This window comes from Phyllobates terribilis, unplaced genomic scaffold (assembly GCF_046119375.1).
Source record: "Phyllobates terribilis strain yellow unplaced genomic scaffold, ASM4611937v1 Scaffold_5__5_contigs__length_657084704, whole genome shotgun sequence".
Classification (NCBI taxonomy): Eukaryota; Metazoa; Chordata; class Amphibia; order Anura; family Dendrobatidae; genus Phyllobates; species Phyllobates terribilis.
The window spans coordinates 472317851-472336755 of record NW_027362765.1 but is presented as its reverse complement, the minus strand read 5'-3'; the positions used below and the strand labels follow the sequence as shown (position 1 = coordinate 472336755).

The 18905-nt window shown below is 41.7% G+C and overlaps 1 protein-coding gene across 7 annotated transcripts in view; it reads left to right on the top strand.

Annotated features, from left to right (window-relative positions):
* BICC1 (BicC family RNA binding protein 1) overlaps positions 1-18905 on the top strand; it is a 304780-nt gene that overhangs the window by 216982 nt on the left and 68893 nt on the right. For all 7 annotated transcript variants that reach the window (XM_073685482.1, XM_073685481.1, XM_073685480.1 and 4 more), the window contains one exon: positions 6727-6796. In XM_073685482.1, the coding sequence (XP_073541583.1) occupies positions 6730-6796 (67 nt within the window). In that variant the 5' untranslated portion in view covers positions 6727-6729. The remainder of the gene's footprint in view (positions 1-6726; positions 6797-18905) is intronic.

The window sequence follows — 18905 nt, the reverse complement described above, 5'->3', positions numbered from 1 at the left end:
CATCAGTAGCCTATGTGAATCACCAGGGGGGAACAAGATCACGCTCTGATGGCGGTGGCAGACAGAATCCTTCATCTGGCAGAGCGACACCTCCCATACCTCAGTGCTCTTCACATAAAGGGGGTGGAAAACGTAAAGGCAGATTTTCTCAGCCGCCATACCCTAAGACAAGGGGAATGGAGCTTTAAACCCGTGGGTTTTCCAACAGATTGTCCAGTTATGGGGACAGCCAGACATAGACCTGTTCGCCACAAGAGCAAACAGGAAGGTAGACAGATTCTGTTCCTTAAATCCAGCAGAAAATCCCCATGCTGTGGATGCCCTCCAGATCCCTTGGAAGTTGAGGAAGGCCTATGCCTTTCCCCCATTAGTAATGGTTCCAGCAGTGGTGAGGAAGATTCGGGAGGAAGGCGCAAGGGTAATTCTTATAGCCCCCTTTTGGCCCAAGAGGCCTTGGTTCTCCCTGCTTCGACTAATGTCAGTTTCAGATCCCTGGGTTCTACCAGAGATGCTAGACCTTCTCATTCAGGGACCAGTATTCCACGGCCAAGCCAGAGGTTTCCATCTTGCGGCGTGGAATTTGAAAGGTCACTACTAAGTAACAAGGGGTTTTCTCCAGGGTTAGTCTCTACCTTGCTGGGTAGTAGGAAACCAATAACGACTAAGATTTATAACTGAGTCTGGGGTAAATTCCTAGAATTTATAGATGCCCCATTATCAGACAAGCCTCCAATCAGGGGAATCCTGGAGTTTCTGCAAAAGGGGTGTGACCTGGGTCTAGCAGCGGGGACTTTTAACGTTCAGGTGTCTGCATTGGGGGCGCTCTATAATTGTAACTTGGCTGGGAACAGGTGGGTCTCGAGGTTTATCAAGTCCTGTGCCAGAGCCAGACCGGTTCGGTCCCTAAGAGTTCCTTCCTGGGACCTGAATTTGGTCTTGAACGCACTTACCAGTGACCCGTTCGAACCCCTACAGGATGTCTCTCCAAAGATCCTCACCCTTAAGACCATCCTCTTAGTGGCCTTAACGTCTGCTCGTAGGGTGGGTGACCTGCAGGCCCTTTCCGTTAATCCTCCCTACACACAAATTTATGATGATAGGGTCACCTTGCGTCCAGATCAGCATACCTTCCCAAAGTGGTATCTAGATTTCACTGTAACCAGGAGATTGTACTTCCCTCGTTTTGCAGCAATCCTAAAAACCCAGGAGAAGTTAGATTCCATAACCTAGATGTTATAAGATCCCTACTACAGTACATTAACATGACTAGTGTATGGAGGAAGGACCATTCCTTGTTCCTGGCCTTTCAGGGGAATAGGAAAGGTCACGGAGTGTCCAAGGGTACAATTTCTAAGTGGCTTAGGGAGGCCATTTGTTTAGCGTATATGTCCACAGGAGTTCCGGCCACGGACAATGTCAGGGCTCATTCCACCAGAGCAGTCGCAACCTCCTGGGCAGAAAGGGCAGACGTCTCAATCGATCAGATATGTAAAGCTGCTACTTGGTCTACACCATCCACCTTCTTTAAACACTATCGGTTAGATCTGTCCTCCTCTGACCTCACCTTTGGGAGAAGGGTACTTCAGGCTGTGGTCCCTCCCTAGGGTGCTCATAATTCTCCAAAATTCTCTCAAGGTGTGCTGTCATGGGTGAGGGGAAAACACCAAGGTTACTTTCCGGTAGCTGGTTTTTCCTGAACCCATGACAGCACCTGTAGTCCCCCCCCCCCCCCCCCTATTTTTCTGTTTCTCACACCCTGGTGTGCACTGTTTTGGGTTATAGATATAGATATAGATATAGCGTTGGTTATATGCCTAACCTTTTTGGGAGGTCCTCTCAATGCTCTGTAAACAACTGAAGCGAGGGAGCGGTACCGCCCTTTTATTTCAGAATGTTTCCTGTCCCTGGTGGGGTGGATCACTCTTTCAAGGTGTGCTGTCATGGGTTCAGGAAAAAACGGCTACCGGTAAGTAACCTTGGTGTTTTCACTGCATTGTTTCGATTTGTCAGTTTTCTGCATACTTGTATTTTTATAAAGTTTTCTGATAGCATTTCACTCTTTAAAAAAAAAAAAAAAAAAAAAAAAAAAAAAAAAATGGCGCTGAGGCAGAATTCTAAATGTTCTGTCTTACAGATAGTGTACTTGTTAAATTTAATGTGGTGTTATCCTAAACTGCTTTGGTTGTGGGAAATTATTTTGTTTGCCCATAAAGATGTCTAGCTTTTATTGAATGTAGACCCAAAAATATGCATATTGGGATGTTGCCTAAGATAATGGATATTTTTAAAACCCTTCTCTTGTGTATACTTGTCTGTTTTCTTTGTATTTATGGAATAATTTAAGTTTATTGCAGACCTGGATGTCTGTTTGACCCCAGCTGCCATAAAAACTCATTGGCACCTTTAAAATCATATTGCGTGGGTGACAAACCCCCTACCCGCTCTAAAACTGTGGTCACAAAAACTACTAAAAATTCTACAAACATACCACAAACGTCTGAAAGTGAACAGTGAATACTATGAAATTGTGAAACAAACTGGCTGATTAATTGTAATGTTTTAGGTTTTTGTTTTTAAAGAGATGAACTGGAATATAAGTTTGTTCATGCAGCGTGTACGCGCCTGTTCACACGGGCCACTAAACAAAGTCTAAGATAAAAACAAAATAAGCAAATGCCTTGCAGTAAATAGCAAGTGCATGGAAACATAGGATGCTTAGTCAACACAATTTTGATCAAAAAAAGTAAGCCATCCCACCATGTCAAGGTGACCAGATTCGAGACTGTCCTAACATTGAATATTAAAATCTTACCAAATGTCAAGTGACATAATGTAAATGAGGACTGAGACCTGTCTAATGGACACCCAGCCATGGGGAACTATATGAATGTAATGTCCAGCTCCCTGAAAAGGGAGCTGGACATCACATTCACACCCCATTGGTTTTTTTGTATTGTTTAAGGGATAAAATTTATGACACTACACAAAAAAATACCACAAATGTCTGAAAATGAACAGCCAGTACTAAGAAATTGTGAAACAAACTGGCGGATAGTAATGTTGGTTACATTATTATGCATCGATTGCATTGTGCAATGTTCCATTATTTATCAACCATTCCTGTGTGAAGTTATTTTATCAACTTGCAGGGTTTTTATGCCCTTTTTTATCAATTAAATGAAATGATTTGGTATTTCTACACCTAATTGAAAGATACTGAGAGATGTCTCAGGTTTATCAGTAGTTCTTCTGAGTTCCTGGTTGACAGGTTCTTGGTACCAGCTTACTACACCCTCTAAATTTCTCAAACTTGTAGTTTCCAAGAAGCTGACTCTTTACTTTTTTATATTGTGATACGCAGCAGGACTGTTGTGTGCTTTTTACCAACCTTCTTTCATCCAGAGGCAGTAGAGATCTGTGAAATTGCAGTTTATGGCTACATTTTAAAAAATTTCTTTAAAGTATCTGCATACAAATTAGCTCTCTGCCAGAAGGAAAAGCTCTAGCTAGTGCCTTCCACTTTTTGGCGGTAGCTATCCTGGTTGGTAGTGTTCAACTCATACATGAGCTTGATATTATCCAAACTAACACTGTCTGCAAACAGTGTTTTTTTTTTTGCTAGAAAAGACAATGTTATTGTATTTATCCAATCGCTAAAAAAGAGTGCAGCATGCCCTGAAAGTGTGGGGATGCAGTTTGCTTTGTTTCCAAAAGAAGGGCCCCTAACAAACTTTCCCCAGTCCTGTGCGCCACAAGTTCAGAGCAAGGATCAGGGATCCGTGCCCTCCCTTCTCCAATGTTTAGAAGTTGTTTGGCTAGCTTCCAGCCACAATCTGTCTGCCAGTAACAGAACAGTCTGGCCATCCCGAAGGGCAATTCTGTTAGCCAGGGCTGTGGAGTCGGTAAGCCAAACTTCCAACTCCGACTCGTCAATTTCTCGGACTTCTGACTCCATAGCACAGCCTCACTACTGAGCGTGTACATAAAGTGCAGCACAGAATCATCTCAACTAGAAGCCGAGATCCTTCGATCAGGAACAGAACAGACATTTGTAGGACATTTCATAACATACCCAAATTCTTATGAAAACATTTTACAGCACATCCTGCATTGAACTACTGTACCCAATTATTTGTTTTAGAAGTCTGTCTATTTTAGACCAACTCAAACTCTACCAAAATGAACACCGACTCCACAGCCCTGGTGTTGACTACGCTCTTCTTGCCAGAACTGCAGGAAGAACATCCCATGTGGACACTGATCCCTAAGAAGAAGACGAAAAATGTGGATAGTGAACACATAGTAAAAAATTAACGTTCACATAAATATGGATTAAAAATCCAGGTGGAATTTTAAATCCTTGTATTACGTTTGTACAAGTAAATATTGGTGTGGTGCATGCAAGAGTGCCATCACTCATTGGGTCACCACCTCTAGGACACTTCTGCACCTAGAACAAACCATGGCTTTAATGAAGAGTCTGGGTCTGCCTACTGGTAGCCTCTTGAGGCAAAGCCATTGATGAGGCCAGATGCTACACTTGATGATCAAGTGGCCCATAATCTACAGACTTCTGTTTCAGGGTAATGTCCATTATTACAGAGGAAAATTGGCAAAAGAAGACTGCCTTAATGCAGATATGGATGAGGGACCGTTTACAAGCAGAGGGGCTTTATGTAGTCTTTGGCAATGCACCATGAAAAATAAGCATGCAAATATCTGCCAGAAGGAAATATTTCTGGATTGATGCCTGCTTGGTTGTGACAAGGGAAAACTAAGTTGAGTAAGGCAAATTGATGATTTTAGCTCAGGCATCTCTGGTTGCTTAGCTTCAAACATGTCGGCTTACGTATCTAACACTAGTCAGGTAAGAGATGTATGAACCCATCTCTTTAGCTAATTGTTTTACGCTGACCATACCGATAGTTTAATTGCTCACCATATCAGATTAAACCTAATTTGTACATGGGCTTTAGGGAACAAACTTTTTGCACAGTGGCATGGTCAGTGGTGAGTGATTTGCAGTAATGTAATCCCCATACACCGTTTTGTATACTACGTGCCTAAAAAGAAAAAAAAAACTGAAATAAGACTGACTTTTTTTGGCAGACATGATTGTCATTGGCCATGGCAAAATATTTTGACTAAAATTTTAAAACGATAATTGGCTGAAATTCTTTAGTTAAAGGGACTCTGAACAGCCATTCTGTGCTGACAGGTTGCCTTGTAGTTAAAGGGACTAACACATGGGTGTAATTATTCACTTTCGGACTCATGCTTCTCTTGGGTTAACTGCGGTTCCTCCACCTAACAGCCACTGCTCCCCACACAAGCTGAGCGCCTGTCATTTTAAATACTGTCCCACCTATTTTCCCTCTCCCCACACCTTCCTCTTTAATTGACAGCTCTGGCTTCATAGAGCCTGAGAAAGGCAGAGATAGATTGAAACCAAGCAAATAGGAGGATTAATTTAAATGATGCATCGAACACCTGTACTTTGTTTGAACAGTCCTTTTTGTTCTAACAGTCCATTTAACATGTAGCCTATAATCATGCTGGGACATTGACTCATAACTATTTGTGGTCTGTATATTTGTAATATTAAAAATCTTACTGCAATAAACCAAATTAGTGTTTGATGGACCACATGGCTTTCAATTGCAGGTCTACCACTTAAAGATGCTGATCTAGTTAAGCCCCCGTCTCACATAGCGAGATCGCTAGCGAGATCGCTGCTGTGTCACGGTTTTGGTGACGCAACAGCGACCTCACCAGCGATGTCGCTATGTGTGACACTTTGCAGCGATCAGGCCCCTGCTGTGAGATCGCTGCAGAATGTCCTGGACCTTTTTTTGGTCGTTGCCCTCCCGCTGGTCAGCACACATCGCTGTGTGTGACCAGCGATCAGGCCTGCTCCCCTGATAGTTGGTGAGCCTGCTCCCCTGATAGTTGGTGAGCCTGCTCCCCTGATAGCTGGTGAGCCTGCTCCCCTGATAGCTGGTGAGCCTGCTCCCCTGATAGCTGGTGAGCCTGCTCCCCTGATAGCTGGTGAGCCTGCTCCCCTGATAGCTGGTGAGCCTGCTCCCCTGATAGCTGGTGAGCCTGCTCCCCTGATAGCTGGTGAGCCTGCTCCCCTGATAGCTGGTGAGCCTGCTCCCCTGATAGCTGGTGAGCCTGCTCCCCTGATAGCTGGTGAGCCTGCTCCCCTGATGGCTCCCCAGCGACCACATAGCGACGCAGCAACGATCCCTGACAGGTCGTATCGTTGTCTGGATCGTTGCAGCGTCGCTAAGTGTGACGGGGCCTTTATTGTGAGATCCTGATAATGGTGATAGGACTCCCATTAAAATGCCATTAAGATCTTTGACTGTGAGGTAGAGGAGTATTACCGCTGTGATTATCATACAACCATTGACAATGTCAGAAATGGCTTCTAATGGCTCATCCTTCCTTCTTTTTGGATGTAGGTTCACAATTCTATATAGTAACACGTAAGTCACTGCATATTAATATATAACTGATTTGTTGTGAACCTCTGACATTGTAGATATTTATGTAGAAATAAAGGTCACTGTCTGTCTGATCAAGGCTGTTTGTCTAATCGGATGTTTCATTAAATCTGTATCTTGACCAGACTGTGAACTCGAGATGTGGTGGTGAGAATCTTGCTTGAAACCAAAGGGGAACAATTAAATTACTTATGATGCATTCACTTTCTTTCTGCAGATTATGGAAGAAACAAATACGCAGATCGCTTGGCCGTCTAAACTGAAGATAGGAGCGAAGTCAAAGAAAGGTGAGGTTTATTTTTGTAGCCTTTTTTCTTTTTTTTTAAATTTAGGAATGAAATGGACCCACCGCCATGAGCTAAACTCGTACTTAATCTTTTCCAACTATATCTTTTACATGCCTGCAAATTGTTATTTTTCACTTTTATTCCATTTTTGCTCTTTATTGCACACTATTTTATTTTTTAAAAAATGCATTAAATTTATAAACTAATATGCATGTGGAGTCAGAGGACTAGTGGTGTTTTTCATGCTGTATTTTTTAGCCATAGCCAGAGTGGCTTTGGCAAGAAATGGGAAATATAAAATACAAGTATTAAAATATCTAAAACTGCAAAGGTTTAAAGTGTGAAACCCCCCTTAGGGTATATGCACATGACATCTTTTAGACTCAAGTGAACCCACTGAGTTTTTAAAGTAGAAAACACTTAAGGAAAAAGCCTGCCAGTATCCAGTGTCATTTTTTTGTTGTTGTTGTTGTTTTTTAGTGGTTTCCTGAGCGTTTTTTCTGACTGTTTTGGGCAATTGCAGTTTTTTGGTTGTTTTTTGGGACTTCTTTTGTTACTGTCTTTTTTTCACTCCATTAAATAATGAAGAGACTATTTTTTTTTTAAACAAACAAGTATGGCAAAATGCTCCAAAAGACGTCCGGGGATATTTTGTTTTCCCGTTTACCTATATTGTAAAGTACAGGCCTTGTTGGTGAAAACCACCAGAAGAATGGACATGTCAATTTTGTTTTTTAACCACTTGCCATTTTTAGAAACCTGAAGCTTTTAATGTTTAAAAGCCTGAACATATGCCCTTCAATTCGTCTTTATATCAAAATACTTATGTTCATAGTTATAAGCATTTTCTTATTGGTTTATAAGGCAGTTTCTGCAGCGGAATCTGCCTGACAAAGACCTTGTGTACCCACACCCCATAAGTTTCAAAACCTAATGATAACGTAAAGGGATTTTCCCTTGAACGAAATTTCATTTTAATCAATAGATCTTGGAATAAAAAGTTCTACAATTAGATGGGTTTTAAATAAAATGTTCCTGTGCTTGGAGGAGCTGTGGTATGATCAGACCATGTTCCATACAAGGTCAGATACAGCCATTACACAGTACACAGCAGGGTCACATTTATAAGATTCTAAAATCTTATAAATGTGCCCCTGCTGTGTACTGTGTAATGGCTGTATCTGACCTTGTGCGGAACATGGTGTGATCATACCACAGCTCCTGGACAGGGGAGGAAGAAAAAGAGTATACAGACATTACAGCAGGGGATCACAGATGATTCTTTTTGTGAGGTGAAACATTTCTCTGCCTGTTTTTAAACAAGGTTTTACTTCACAGAGAGAATCCGCTGTGACCCCCTGCTGTCCTGTCTGTATACTCATTTGCTTCCTCCCCTGCCCAGGAGCTGTGGTATGATCAGACCATGTTCCTGTACAGTCAGACACGGCCATTACACAGTACACAGCTGGGGCATCTCAGCACAGGAACATTTTATGTATATACATTAAATTGTGGAAGTTATTCCAAGATCTATTGATTTAAAGTGAACTCTTGTTCATGGGGAAACCTCCTTTAAGTATCTACATACAACAAGGCCAGAAACTATCCAAATTTCACCTGTCCTTATTGAAGCAGTTCTGCAATAAATCAAATGGTTATTAAACAGCAAAGGACTGATCTCACATGACGGGTTACTAAAGATACATGGTTTGCTGGGGCAATTACTTTGTCCTGTTGAACTGCCCCATCTGGTGTGCAGTAACCTCAGTGCCCGCACTAGAAATAGGAGGCTACTGCACAACACTATTTTTAAAGCGTTCTGATGCAAGCAAATAAAGGGTATTCTTTGTAAAATGAACAATTCTACAATTTCCAATATATACTAAATTAATTTTCTCCATGGCTTTCAAAATCTTTGTTTACGGTCATTCAATAAAGACCTCATTGTTAACTTCCAGAGATGATGTGATGACACGAGTGCATTGCTCTTTACAGAACGCAGCTCTGATATCTGCCCTGTAACGAGGTCTGCACTTGTGTCTGTCTCATCACCAGGGCAGATTTTTCTGTATTGGAACATGAAGGCTCCTTTTGGATGACTACTTAATAGATTTGATGTTATAATTTACAACTGGCAAGGTCTGGGAGAAAAGGGGAAAAGTACATTTTCACAACATCATAATTCTGTATTTTTTTTTTTTCTAATTTGGGTAAAATTAATTTGTTTAATTAGTCTACCTGAGAAATCTTCATAGTATGTTCTATCAGGGCATTTTTACTTTTGCCTTTCTACAGGGTGGGCCATTTATATGGATACACCTAAATTAAATGGGAATGGTTGGTGATGTCAACTTCCTGTTTGTGGCACATTAGTATATGGGAGGGGGAAAACTTTTCCAGATGGGTGGTGACCATGGCGGCCATTTTGAAGTTGGCCATTTTGGATCCAAATTTATTTTTTTTCAGTGGGAAGAGGGTCATGTGACACATAAAACTTATTGAGAATTTCATAACAAAAACAATGGTGTGCTTGGTGTTAACGTAACTTTCTTTCATGAGTTATTTACAAGTTTATGACCACTTATAAAATGTGTTCAAAGTGCTGCCCAAAATGGCCGACTTCAAAATGGCCGCCATGGTTACCACCCATCTGGAAAAGTTTTCCCCCTCCCATATACTAATGTGCCACAAACAGGAAGGTGACATCGCCAACCATTCCCATTTAATTTAGGTGTATTCATATAAATGGCCCACCCTGTACATTGAAAATACCAAAGCGAATTTTGCAGTGGTAACTATCACTATGGATGTAGTTGTGGAAATGGTGCATTGCAAAGTGAGATTTGCAGTAACATTATTGGAACATTGATCTGCTGTGGATTTTATACACCATACTCCTATTGTGATGTAATATACAGCATTTTTTTTGGATGAAAAATCCCGATTAAAAATTCTTGGTATGTGGCAATGTAACCCTAAAGTCTAATTCACACAGTGCATAAATCTCTGGTTATTTGTGCTATTGCAGCAAGCAAGTATTCACTATTCTGCATTTTTATCAGTATTTGCAACATCCCTCCTTAAGCAAATGTCTGTGCCAATTGCCATACATCCCTGAATGAGTAAATTAACTAGGCTATTAGACTGGTATAGAGCCTCTGCAAATGTTTCAGGACTACAAGTGCGTAAGTTTAGGTGAACATTAAAATATTGAAATGGAGGTATTATATATAATAATTTTTTCACTACTGGGACGAATTTCAACATTATGATGTTTAGCTACCCTTTATTTCCCCTAGCTTAGTATGTACTCTTTTCAGAAGAATAGTTCGGATTCCACATAAAGGATGATGTGTATATATGTTAAGGGCCTTCATTCTCCTGCCCTCCCTCCAGTCAACTGTTGTACAAGCTTCAAAAGTTTCCATTATTACCTGCAAATTTGTTTAATTTTGACTGGGTATTCTTCTTAGAACACACACTGACAGTGCGCTCTATTGCCAGATCCTTCTGATCAGCGCCAGTGAGCGAGCACACTGTCACTGTGCATATTGCACACTGACAATCTACTGAGCATATGTCTGAATTGACGAGCAACGCATGCCCATTAGAGCAGGGACTAGCCCAGCCCCTGAAACAAAGGTCACTGTTGATGCTTAGTTTCAGGGAGGGGGAAGAGGCTTTAGCAGTGACTGCAGCCTCTGCTCCCTGATGACTTTTTACTATCCCAGCATGCACTGGGATTCTCAGACGAAGCGTTATTGGTAAAAATAAAATAAAACAGTTTGTATAGTTATGGACTTTTCTGAACTATTTTAATTTAAAAAGACTTTAGATTATGACATTAAATATAGATTTAAAAGTAAATTAAATATTGGATGCGGACCACCCCTTTAAGTAGTGCTTGTATTCAGATATTTTATGAAGATTGTAATATGTTGGCTTTTTTATCATGTGTTCTGGAAATTTACGATTTAAAATATTTCTAGTCTTCCTTAACACAGAAACACCAATTTAATGAGGTGAGAATTTATTATATAGCGAGTTAAAATCTGATCATGGACTAGGACAGTCAGGGCATTTTGGACACATGAGGAAAATTGTTAAACACTTGTTTATATGGTTAAATTTATGGTTACATTTACAAATTAAGTGTCAATTTTTTTCCATTTAGGCATTTTTTTTGTTATAAAAGTTAATTTTCAGTTACTACTCTAGATGTACCTTAGTATTCCAGCACAATTCACGCAGAGGAAAACAGTCCACATAATCTCTTTTCAGGGTATCACTGCTTGCCAGCTTTGCTCAAAATAACTGTTTCTGCAGACACCTCATAACGTGTGCATCAGTTCTCCAGAGGCTTGCATCAATTGTGTAGATGCATTTTGGGTTTCATTCTAACCTTAAAAGGGATTTCCACTACTGATTGCCAACTTTTCATATGTCGGAATGTGACGCCCAGCTGCGCTTGGTATCACAGATCCTAGAAGGGTGTATTACCGGATTCCTCCACAAGAGTCCCCCATAAACATTCACACATCTCCACCTTCCACCTCAGACCAGCAGAGGTAGCCCGTTAGGGATATAAATAGGGAAGATGGAGCCGGGCAGTTCAGTCTAGTTTGCAGTCTAGTCCAGCCCTGATGACAGGTGGGTTGGCACAAGACAAAACTAGCAACTGCATGTTGGTGAAGCATTACATGACCCGCACCAATGTGTGCTCATAGAAGTGCGGTTAATGTACCGTATATTAAAAAACTATTGTTGGGTTGAGTTAAAACATGAAAAGGGATCAGATGGTAGTGAAAAAGCCCTTTTAACAAAATTTTAACTGCAACTTGGACTCCTTACTTTTATAGGTCACCTACTCAAGAAAAGTAATTTTTAAGGAAATGTCAAGTGGTTGTCCAGGTCTTTATATGTTGAAAATGTACAATCTGTTGAAACTTTGTCCAGAAGTTGGGAGCTCTGGATCATGCTGTATTAATTTTTGGTTTTTCATCAATCACAAGTTTAGGAAACCTCAGTCCTCATTCTGGTTTCGCAGTTGTTGTATGATGCAGCGATGGAGCATGTGTGCTTGCAGCCGCTCCACAGCTCTTTGGAAGGAGTGAAAATGTTTTCATATCTTCCAGTTGTATAGAATGGCAGTTGCGTGCTGGGATTTCACTGGAGAGGAGCAATAAGGGACTAAAGTTCTCCCTGCTTTTGTCATAGGGGTTCCAGAGATCTAACATTTTAGCACTTTCTGTGGCTAGGAAATTGGGTCATGCATGTATTTCACAATTAAGAATTATAAATGGATATTCTCATGTAGGCCTACATCTATATGGCATAGTCTCCTGATTTCAACCAAGGCACCAGTTGCATCCATGCTCTAAATTGCAAATCATTCTGAATTAATTTGAAAACAAAACGAAGACTAGAGACTAAAGCAGCATTCCATACCCTTTTCCTATGAGTTCCGTAGGGCATGCAACTCATTGGGTGATCCAGGCATTTAATGTGTATACACAGCTTTAGCTAGTCAGGCTTTGTGCGAGTTCATGTGATAATTTTCTTTTTACAATTGCAGTACACGTCTCCATTGAGATTTCCATCCACGGTTCTAATTTTGGTGGCAATAATATAACAGCAAGTTTAATAAAATCCATTTAAAACTAGTCTGTCAAAGCCTGCGTCACTCAGTCTTCTATAGAAATCCATGACTCGAGCATGAACAGAGCCTAACCCAGATATGTATGAATGATTTTGTGGGAATATGAGAAGAGCAGTCGCTAACGTAGATTGGTTGTGCTACTGACTGTCCGAGTCCTTATAACATACAGTAGTGTGTTCTCCTTCCATTTTAAGGTTGCATTTAAGGCTTTATTCACAAGACTTGCAATGTATGTTTAGCATGTAAGCTGGGAAAGCTCAGGGCATGGATGCTGACTGACCGTAGGGTTACACCAGTCCAATGGAGGCAGAGTGAGTTTTTTGGGACACAATTTTCTCTATTTTATGGGTACATTTTTTTTTACTGTGGGATCTATTCTAAAATATTCTTTCTTGCTGGATCATTGACAAATCCTTAAATCTGAGCCAGGTATATGGCACGAAGCTACTTGTATCTGGCATAGTCATGCTACAGTGTGCCGTCAGTTCTTCACATTTCATCTGTTCTTGGAAATTTTCATTTTACTTTAGTAGTTATTAAAAATCTAGAGAGATTGAATAGATTACTCTTGACACAAGTCTGATTCCCCACAGTGATCTTCTTGGACTTTTTATTGTTTATGTAGGGCCTTGGTGGCACGAACCCAATGAAGTGCAGAATTCAACTTATCGGGAGTCTGTTAATAATTGCCGTCATCTGGATATTATACGTTTTGGAAGTTCCCTATATTTCCAAAACCAATAGTTAAACTAGTGGAAACTAGATACTCTTGTGGTTTTGGAAAGGAACCGTTGTTTTAGAGACAATTTTGTTTTTTAATCCTTGTGTTTGACAGGATACCTTCCCGAAAGTGATCTGTTTGCTTTGTGTTCCAAGTACACGAGTTCTTAAAAATAATTCATGTTAGCAATATTTTATTTTAATGTTTGAGAATGGTTTTAGTTTATTTATAAGAGGGTAGCTTGCCTTATTTGACATGGTGTTGGATTGAGGCAGGTATACAAAGACAGATTTGCTAAAGCTGGCTACATTTTAGCTGCGTTATTTTGTGCCCAAACTTTCCCGCATGATTCTGCATTGTCAGCTACTCATTTTACATTTAGCCATGACCCTTTTTCGAACGAGGGGCTAAAATGTGGTGCAGTTATCTTAGCAAATATCCCTCTTTATGTCCAGTTTATTAAGACCAGTAAGACATTTGCAGACTGGCTGTAACGCTGATATTGTTGATGAAAGAAAAGATAAATTAAAAATAATTTTGTATCTACCAGCGTATCAAAAGACTAAATTTAAGCTCTATGATCTCTCAAACTTTAAAGGGTTATTCCCTGCAAGTCTTCAAATTCGATTTAAAAGCCAAAAAATTGACACCCAATGGAAAAGTTCCTTGTGGGGGAGGGCTGGAGATGAGAATAGGCATATCAGACCTGTACTGGAGAACAGATGACCCACAGTCACATAACAGATATGAGATCCAAGTGAGGTGTCGGCATGTAACCATGCTGGACATTACAGGGAGGCCAGACACAAAAATGCATTGTTTCATATTTATTCATAAAAATGAATTCCTCATTACCTAAAATGGTGAAAAATGGACCAGCAAACTGGTAGCGGAGAATGGCTAATACCGAATGGAAACAGGTGGTAAATGCAAAAGGCAGGTTTATATATCCACTAAATGCCCCTCAAAACTGCTGACAGCACTGTATAGAGATGGGGGAGAAAATGAACATGGGGCTGATGATTGCATGACTGAAAAATTCACAATTATAGTCCACCATAGCTGCAGGTGTTTGGGGTGGGACTTTTTCACGTTCTGCACCCATGGCTCCCCTGCTATGCTCAAAATCATGGCTATAGCAGTCGAACTGTTAATCAGGGGATAGGTGCTGGGGGTCTTCAGTGCAGAGAGCCCAGGGCATTGTACATTGAAGGGCCCCCTTCAGGGCGTGTGCCATCATGATGGCACTAGTCCTGGACACTTTTTTTTTTTTTTTTTTAAGCATTGCTTTGTCTATTGACTTCATCTTTTTGCTGAAGTGTAGATGGCATACTAAATGCAAATGCACAATCCACTAGACAAAGCATATAACCATTTTACACTTTTCATTGTATTATGTCCAGAGCTAGTCCTCACCGCAAAAGATTCATCTGGAATGACCAAAAGATAACACAGACTCCAAAACACTACTGGTCAGAAAATCTGTGTACTAAAGCCTCCTTTACCCCAGCCAATCACTTCCATACTTTTCTTGTTTCTGAACTAGAATGAATGGCAAACACTAAAATAAATTAGGAAAGTTTTGACATTCATGGGCAAGATGGATGAAAAACTGATAAATTTTTCTTAACAATCATGCCGCTGTTAGCATCAAAATCTGTGAATGACGTCTGTAGGAACCTTTTTTATTAAAGGTATTGCTGCCTAGCACGTGGTTGCCATTGATCAGCCTTGTTGCCCCTCACTGGCATTAAGTATCATTCACATGTGAGTGACAATCTCATTCTTTTTACATGACTTTTCAGAACACTGATCAAGATGATTTAAAAAAGTATTCAGTGCAAGGGGCCTTTAGTGTATAAGCTATAGTTCATTTATCTCCAACATGTGCCTTTTATTTTTTTATGTTTGAATAGTAGAAGCTTGACAGTTTAGTGGTTGTGTGGTGAGTAGTGGCTGTTAGGTGGAGGAACCGTGGTTACCCCAAGAGAAGGATGTCTGACTGGTGAATAATTACACCCATGTGTTAGGTTGTTTGGTTGTTAAAGGGACTGTCAGCACAAAATGACTGTTCAAATGGAGTCCCGCCTGTCTGTGCTTCACCGCAGGGCCAGTCATTTACATACTTTCCCACCTCCTTGTCACTCAATCCCCCCCCCCCCTTTTCTATGACAGCTCTGGCTTCATAGAAGGGAGGAGATGAATGGAAACCAAGTAGGTGTGAGGGTATTTATAAAGCGCCTGTACTTGGGTTGGTTTGAACAGTCATCCTGTGCTGACAGTCCCATTTAAGTGCACCTTCCCACATACTTATTTTCCCCTCTTTCCACCCCCCTTCTTTGACCACTATGCTTTATGAAGCTAGAGAAGGGCAGAGATGGATGAAAAACAGGTAGGTGGGAATGTGCCCTTAAGTTTGGCACCTGTAGTAGGTTTGCACTTTTTTTTTTGTGGTTTCTGAATGGTGTCCAATATTACTTTGGTCTGGGTTTACTATATTTCACTGAAACTATATTTCTATTGTACGTGTGTTTCAACTTAAAGTAAAAATTTCACTATAAACAGAATTAGTGTGATACTGTTGATAACAACCCATTGTATATTGTCCTTCAAACAAAGAAGAATAGATTGGTTACAGTGTCGATCTTTCAAACTTCAATTTATAAAAGTCATGTTTATTTTCCTCAGCAATTGGCAGCGTTCTGGTTTGGAATTGGCAGCTCTGTTGCTGAAAAGAAATACAGCTATTTTTGGTTACCGCTCCAGAAATCCTTGCCACGTTTCTGAGCAATTTATTTTCTAACCCCCAAAAGGTATTGCAGTGGAATGCTCATTTACTTGTCTATTTTGTGATAAATGTTTGCTCCAAAAGTGTAACTGCGAGGTGGAGTGTCTTCCGAAATGCCAGCCTGATGAACTGCAGTAGTTGCAAAATATTATTTCCACGTTGGTGTAGAAGTCTAAATGATATCAAGAAGAAAAAAACATTAATAATTAAAAAAAAAAAAAGAGAAATTAATCATATTAATCTCTTGTTTTTATATTATGACACATTAAGTTTGATGTAACCCAAATGGATCTAAAATTGTGAACTGATTAATATCCTACTACACTATATGTACAGTGCAGAAGTATTGGTTGATCTACACATTACACCTATAGGCGCTTTTATGACTTCACATTAATATTGGCGTGGGTCCCACCTTCTTAGCTTCCTTTTCTTCTGGTAAGGCTTTCTATAAGATTTGAGTTCATGTGTAGGAATTTTGTCCATTCATCTAGAGGAGCGTTTGTGAGTAAAGATGCTGTTGGAAGATGATGCCTGGCTCTCAATTTCTGTTCTAGGTCATCCCAAAAGTCCAATCAGTTACTTTGTTACTCTACATGTTGCCAGTGCTCCAGAGTCCAGTGGCGGTGTGCTTTCCACTAGTAACCTGATGCATGGCATTGTGCTTGGTGATGTAAGGCATTTAGCCAGCCACACAACCCCCCCCCCCCCTCCTCCCAGCACAGCACCTTGTATTAATGGTAGATACTAGTGATGGGCGAGCACTAAAATGCTCGGGTACTCGTTGCTCGGGTCAAACACATTGGAATACTCAGGTGCTCGACCCGAAAAACGAGCCCAATGTAAGTCTTATCGGAAACTCGAGCGATTTTCAGGCGGCTCCCCGGCGGTCTGCAGAGGACCTAAAAATTGCCCAAATCGATGGGAACAGCTTGGGGAAGACCCCTGGAAGCATTTCTGACTCCCAGATCACTGCTTTCAACAACATTGGCAGAGTATTACGCCACTTTTACAGACTCGCAATAAAACATACAAAAAAAAACAATGGATTTTCCTGGGAAATATGTTAAGGAACATCCTTTCCAGGGTAATGACTTGTATATAAGGCAAAATAAATAACCCAAAACAAAAATACCCCTCCACACCTTGGGCTAAGTTCACACTTAGCGTTTTTGATGCGTTTTTGCACTTTTGCATTGCTTTCAACCAAGACAAATGTCATTTTAACATTACAACCTTATCTAACCATGTGGTATGTGACACATCATCAGACACATGCATACAGTGCTGAAAAGACAAGGGAACAGCATGTGGAAGACCTCTGGAAGCATCTGACTCCTAGGTCACTGCCTAAAAGTTTGCCCATCATAAGTGATCCTTGGCACATGCGAAGATGCCTCCCGCCATGCACCTTTCGTTGCAGACTTGCAACAATCACCGTCCACGTCCTTGTCCCAGAGCAGCGTTTGGTTGTCCCTACCCCATTCCTAGGAATGCAAGCGCAAGTATGCAGCAAGCCACCCACCCACCCACAGGCTGCAATACTATATACTGCCAATTTTTTGACAACTGCTTGCACTTGAAATGTGGCTTTTTAGGCTCATGGAGGCGGAAGCTGTCCACAATCTTATGGCGGCGGGGACCAGGTATCCATACTCGGTCCCCAGCCACCACTATTTGTCCCGATGTCGTCTCCGCATTCCACAAGGGTCCCACAACATTACCTGTGCCCTCCCCAGTGCACTTAATGGGACGGACCTCCTAACCACTAACAGGTGGACATGTGAATGTGGCCAGGGACGGTACAGAGCCAGTCCACAGCTTTTTTTTGCTGAGTTGTATTTCACCACAGCCGTATTCTTTAGCTTGGTGAAAGGACTTGGGAAACCATATCTACACAGCTGTCATTTCTCCCAGGAAGTCCTCTAATGCAGCTTTTGCAGAAGCAATGGCAGCCCGTCCAACATCAACTCGCACTTCTCGGTTGTGCTTCGGCACACAAACCTCTTTCTTTGTGCATTTAATTTCATGACTACAGAGTTGGGCAATGGCCTGATCTGCAATCCGGTTTGAGAAATAACATGCATAAGTGTAGCACCCCGAGGGCTCGGCTGCTACAGGGGTATTGCACCTCAAACCAGAGGTGTGATATTCCACTCCCGGGTAAGGATGGAGTATGGACCAGGGCTCAGTTAGCTGCATACAGCACACACACCCCATTTCCGAGGGACAGCTCAACGGTGCTCCCACTAGACAGAAGTGCAGGCATGACAGCATCTGTTCCTGGCTGGAGTGGGGAGGAGGAGGAAAACCCAGTGGTGTAGGAGCAGATAGGGGTGGATCTCTGGGCATAGGTAGGAGCCCATTGGTTGCTAGTCACCTGGGCTCTGGTGTCAGAAGGAGGTATAAAAGGTGGGCACCATCTTAGAACAGTGTTCAGTGCAGTGCAGAGAAGAAGCTAAGAGTGAGAGGAGAAGACAGGGAGCAGAGCTGCTGCATGGGCTCTGCTCCGCAGGCAGGCCTTGTCAGGAGGCTGGAGCCTGAGAGAGAGAGAAAGGAGAATGAACAGAAAGGACAGTAAGAAAGGAAGCAAGGAACAGGAACACCGAGAAAGGCCCAGAGACACGAGGACAGAAGGAACCCCATATGCCCAGGAGATACAGGGTGAAGGGTTGGCAGAGCAGGGTACCGGAACCCAAATTGGTGGAGGCGACTAATCCTCAGCCAAAACTGGAGGTTGTGACCACATCTTGGTGCCACCCCTCACTACATCCACCAGGAAAGCATACCACATAGGGTCAGGGAAACCGGAGAGAGGTTTCGCCAACAGAAGGCCCGAGGAAGCTGGGCAAAGGTGGGTCACTGGTGGGGACGGCCAGAGAAAGGAAAGGAAGGGAGTCCTGTGCCACGCTCTGGAATTGCCTGGGAGTTGGTCGAGCCC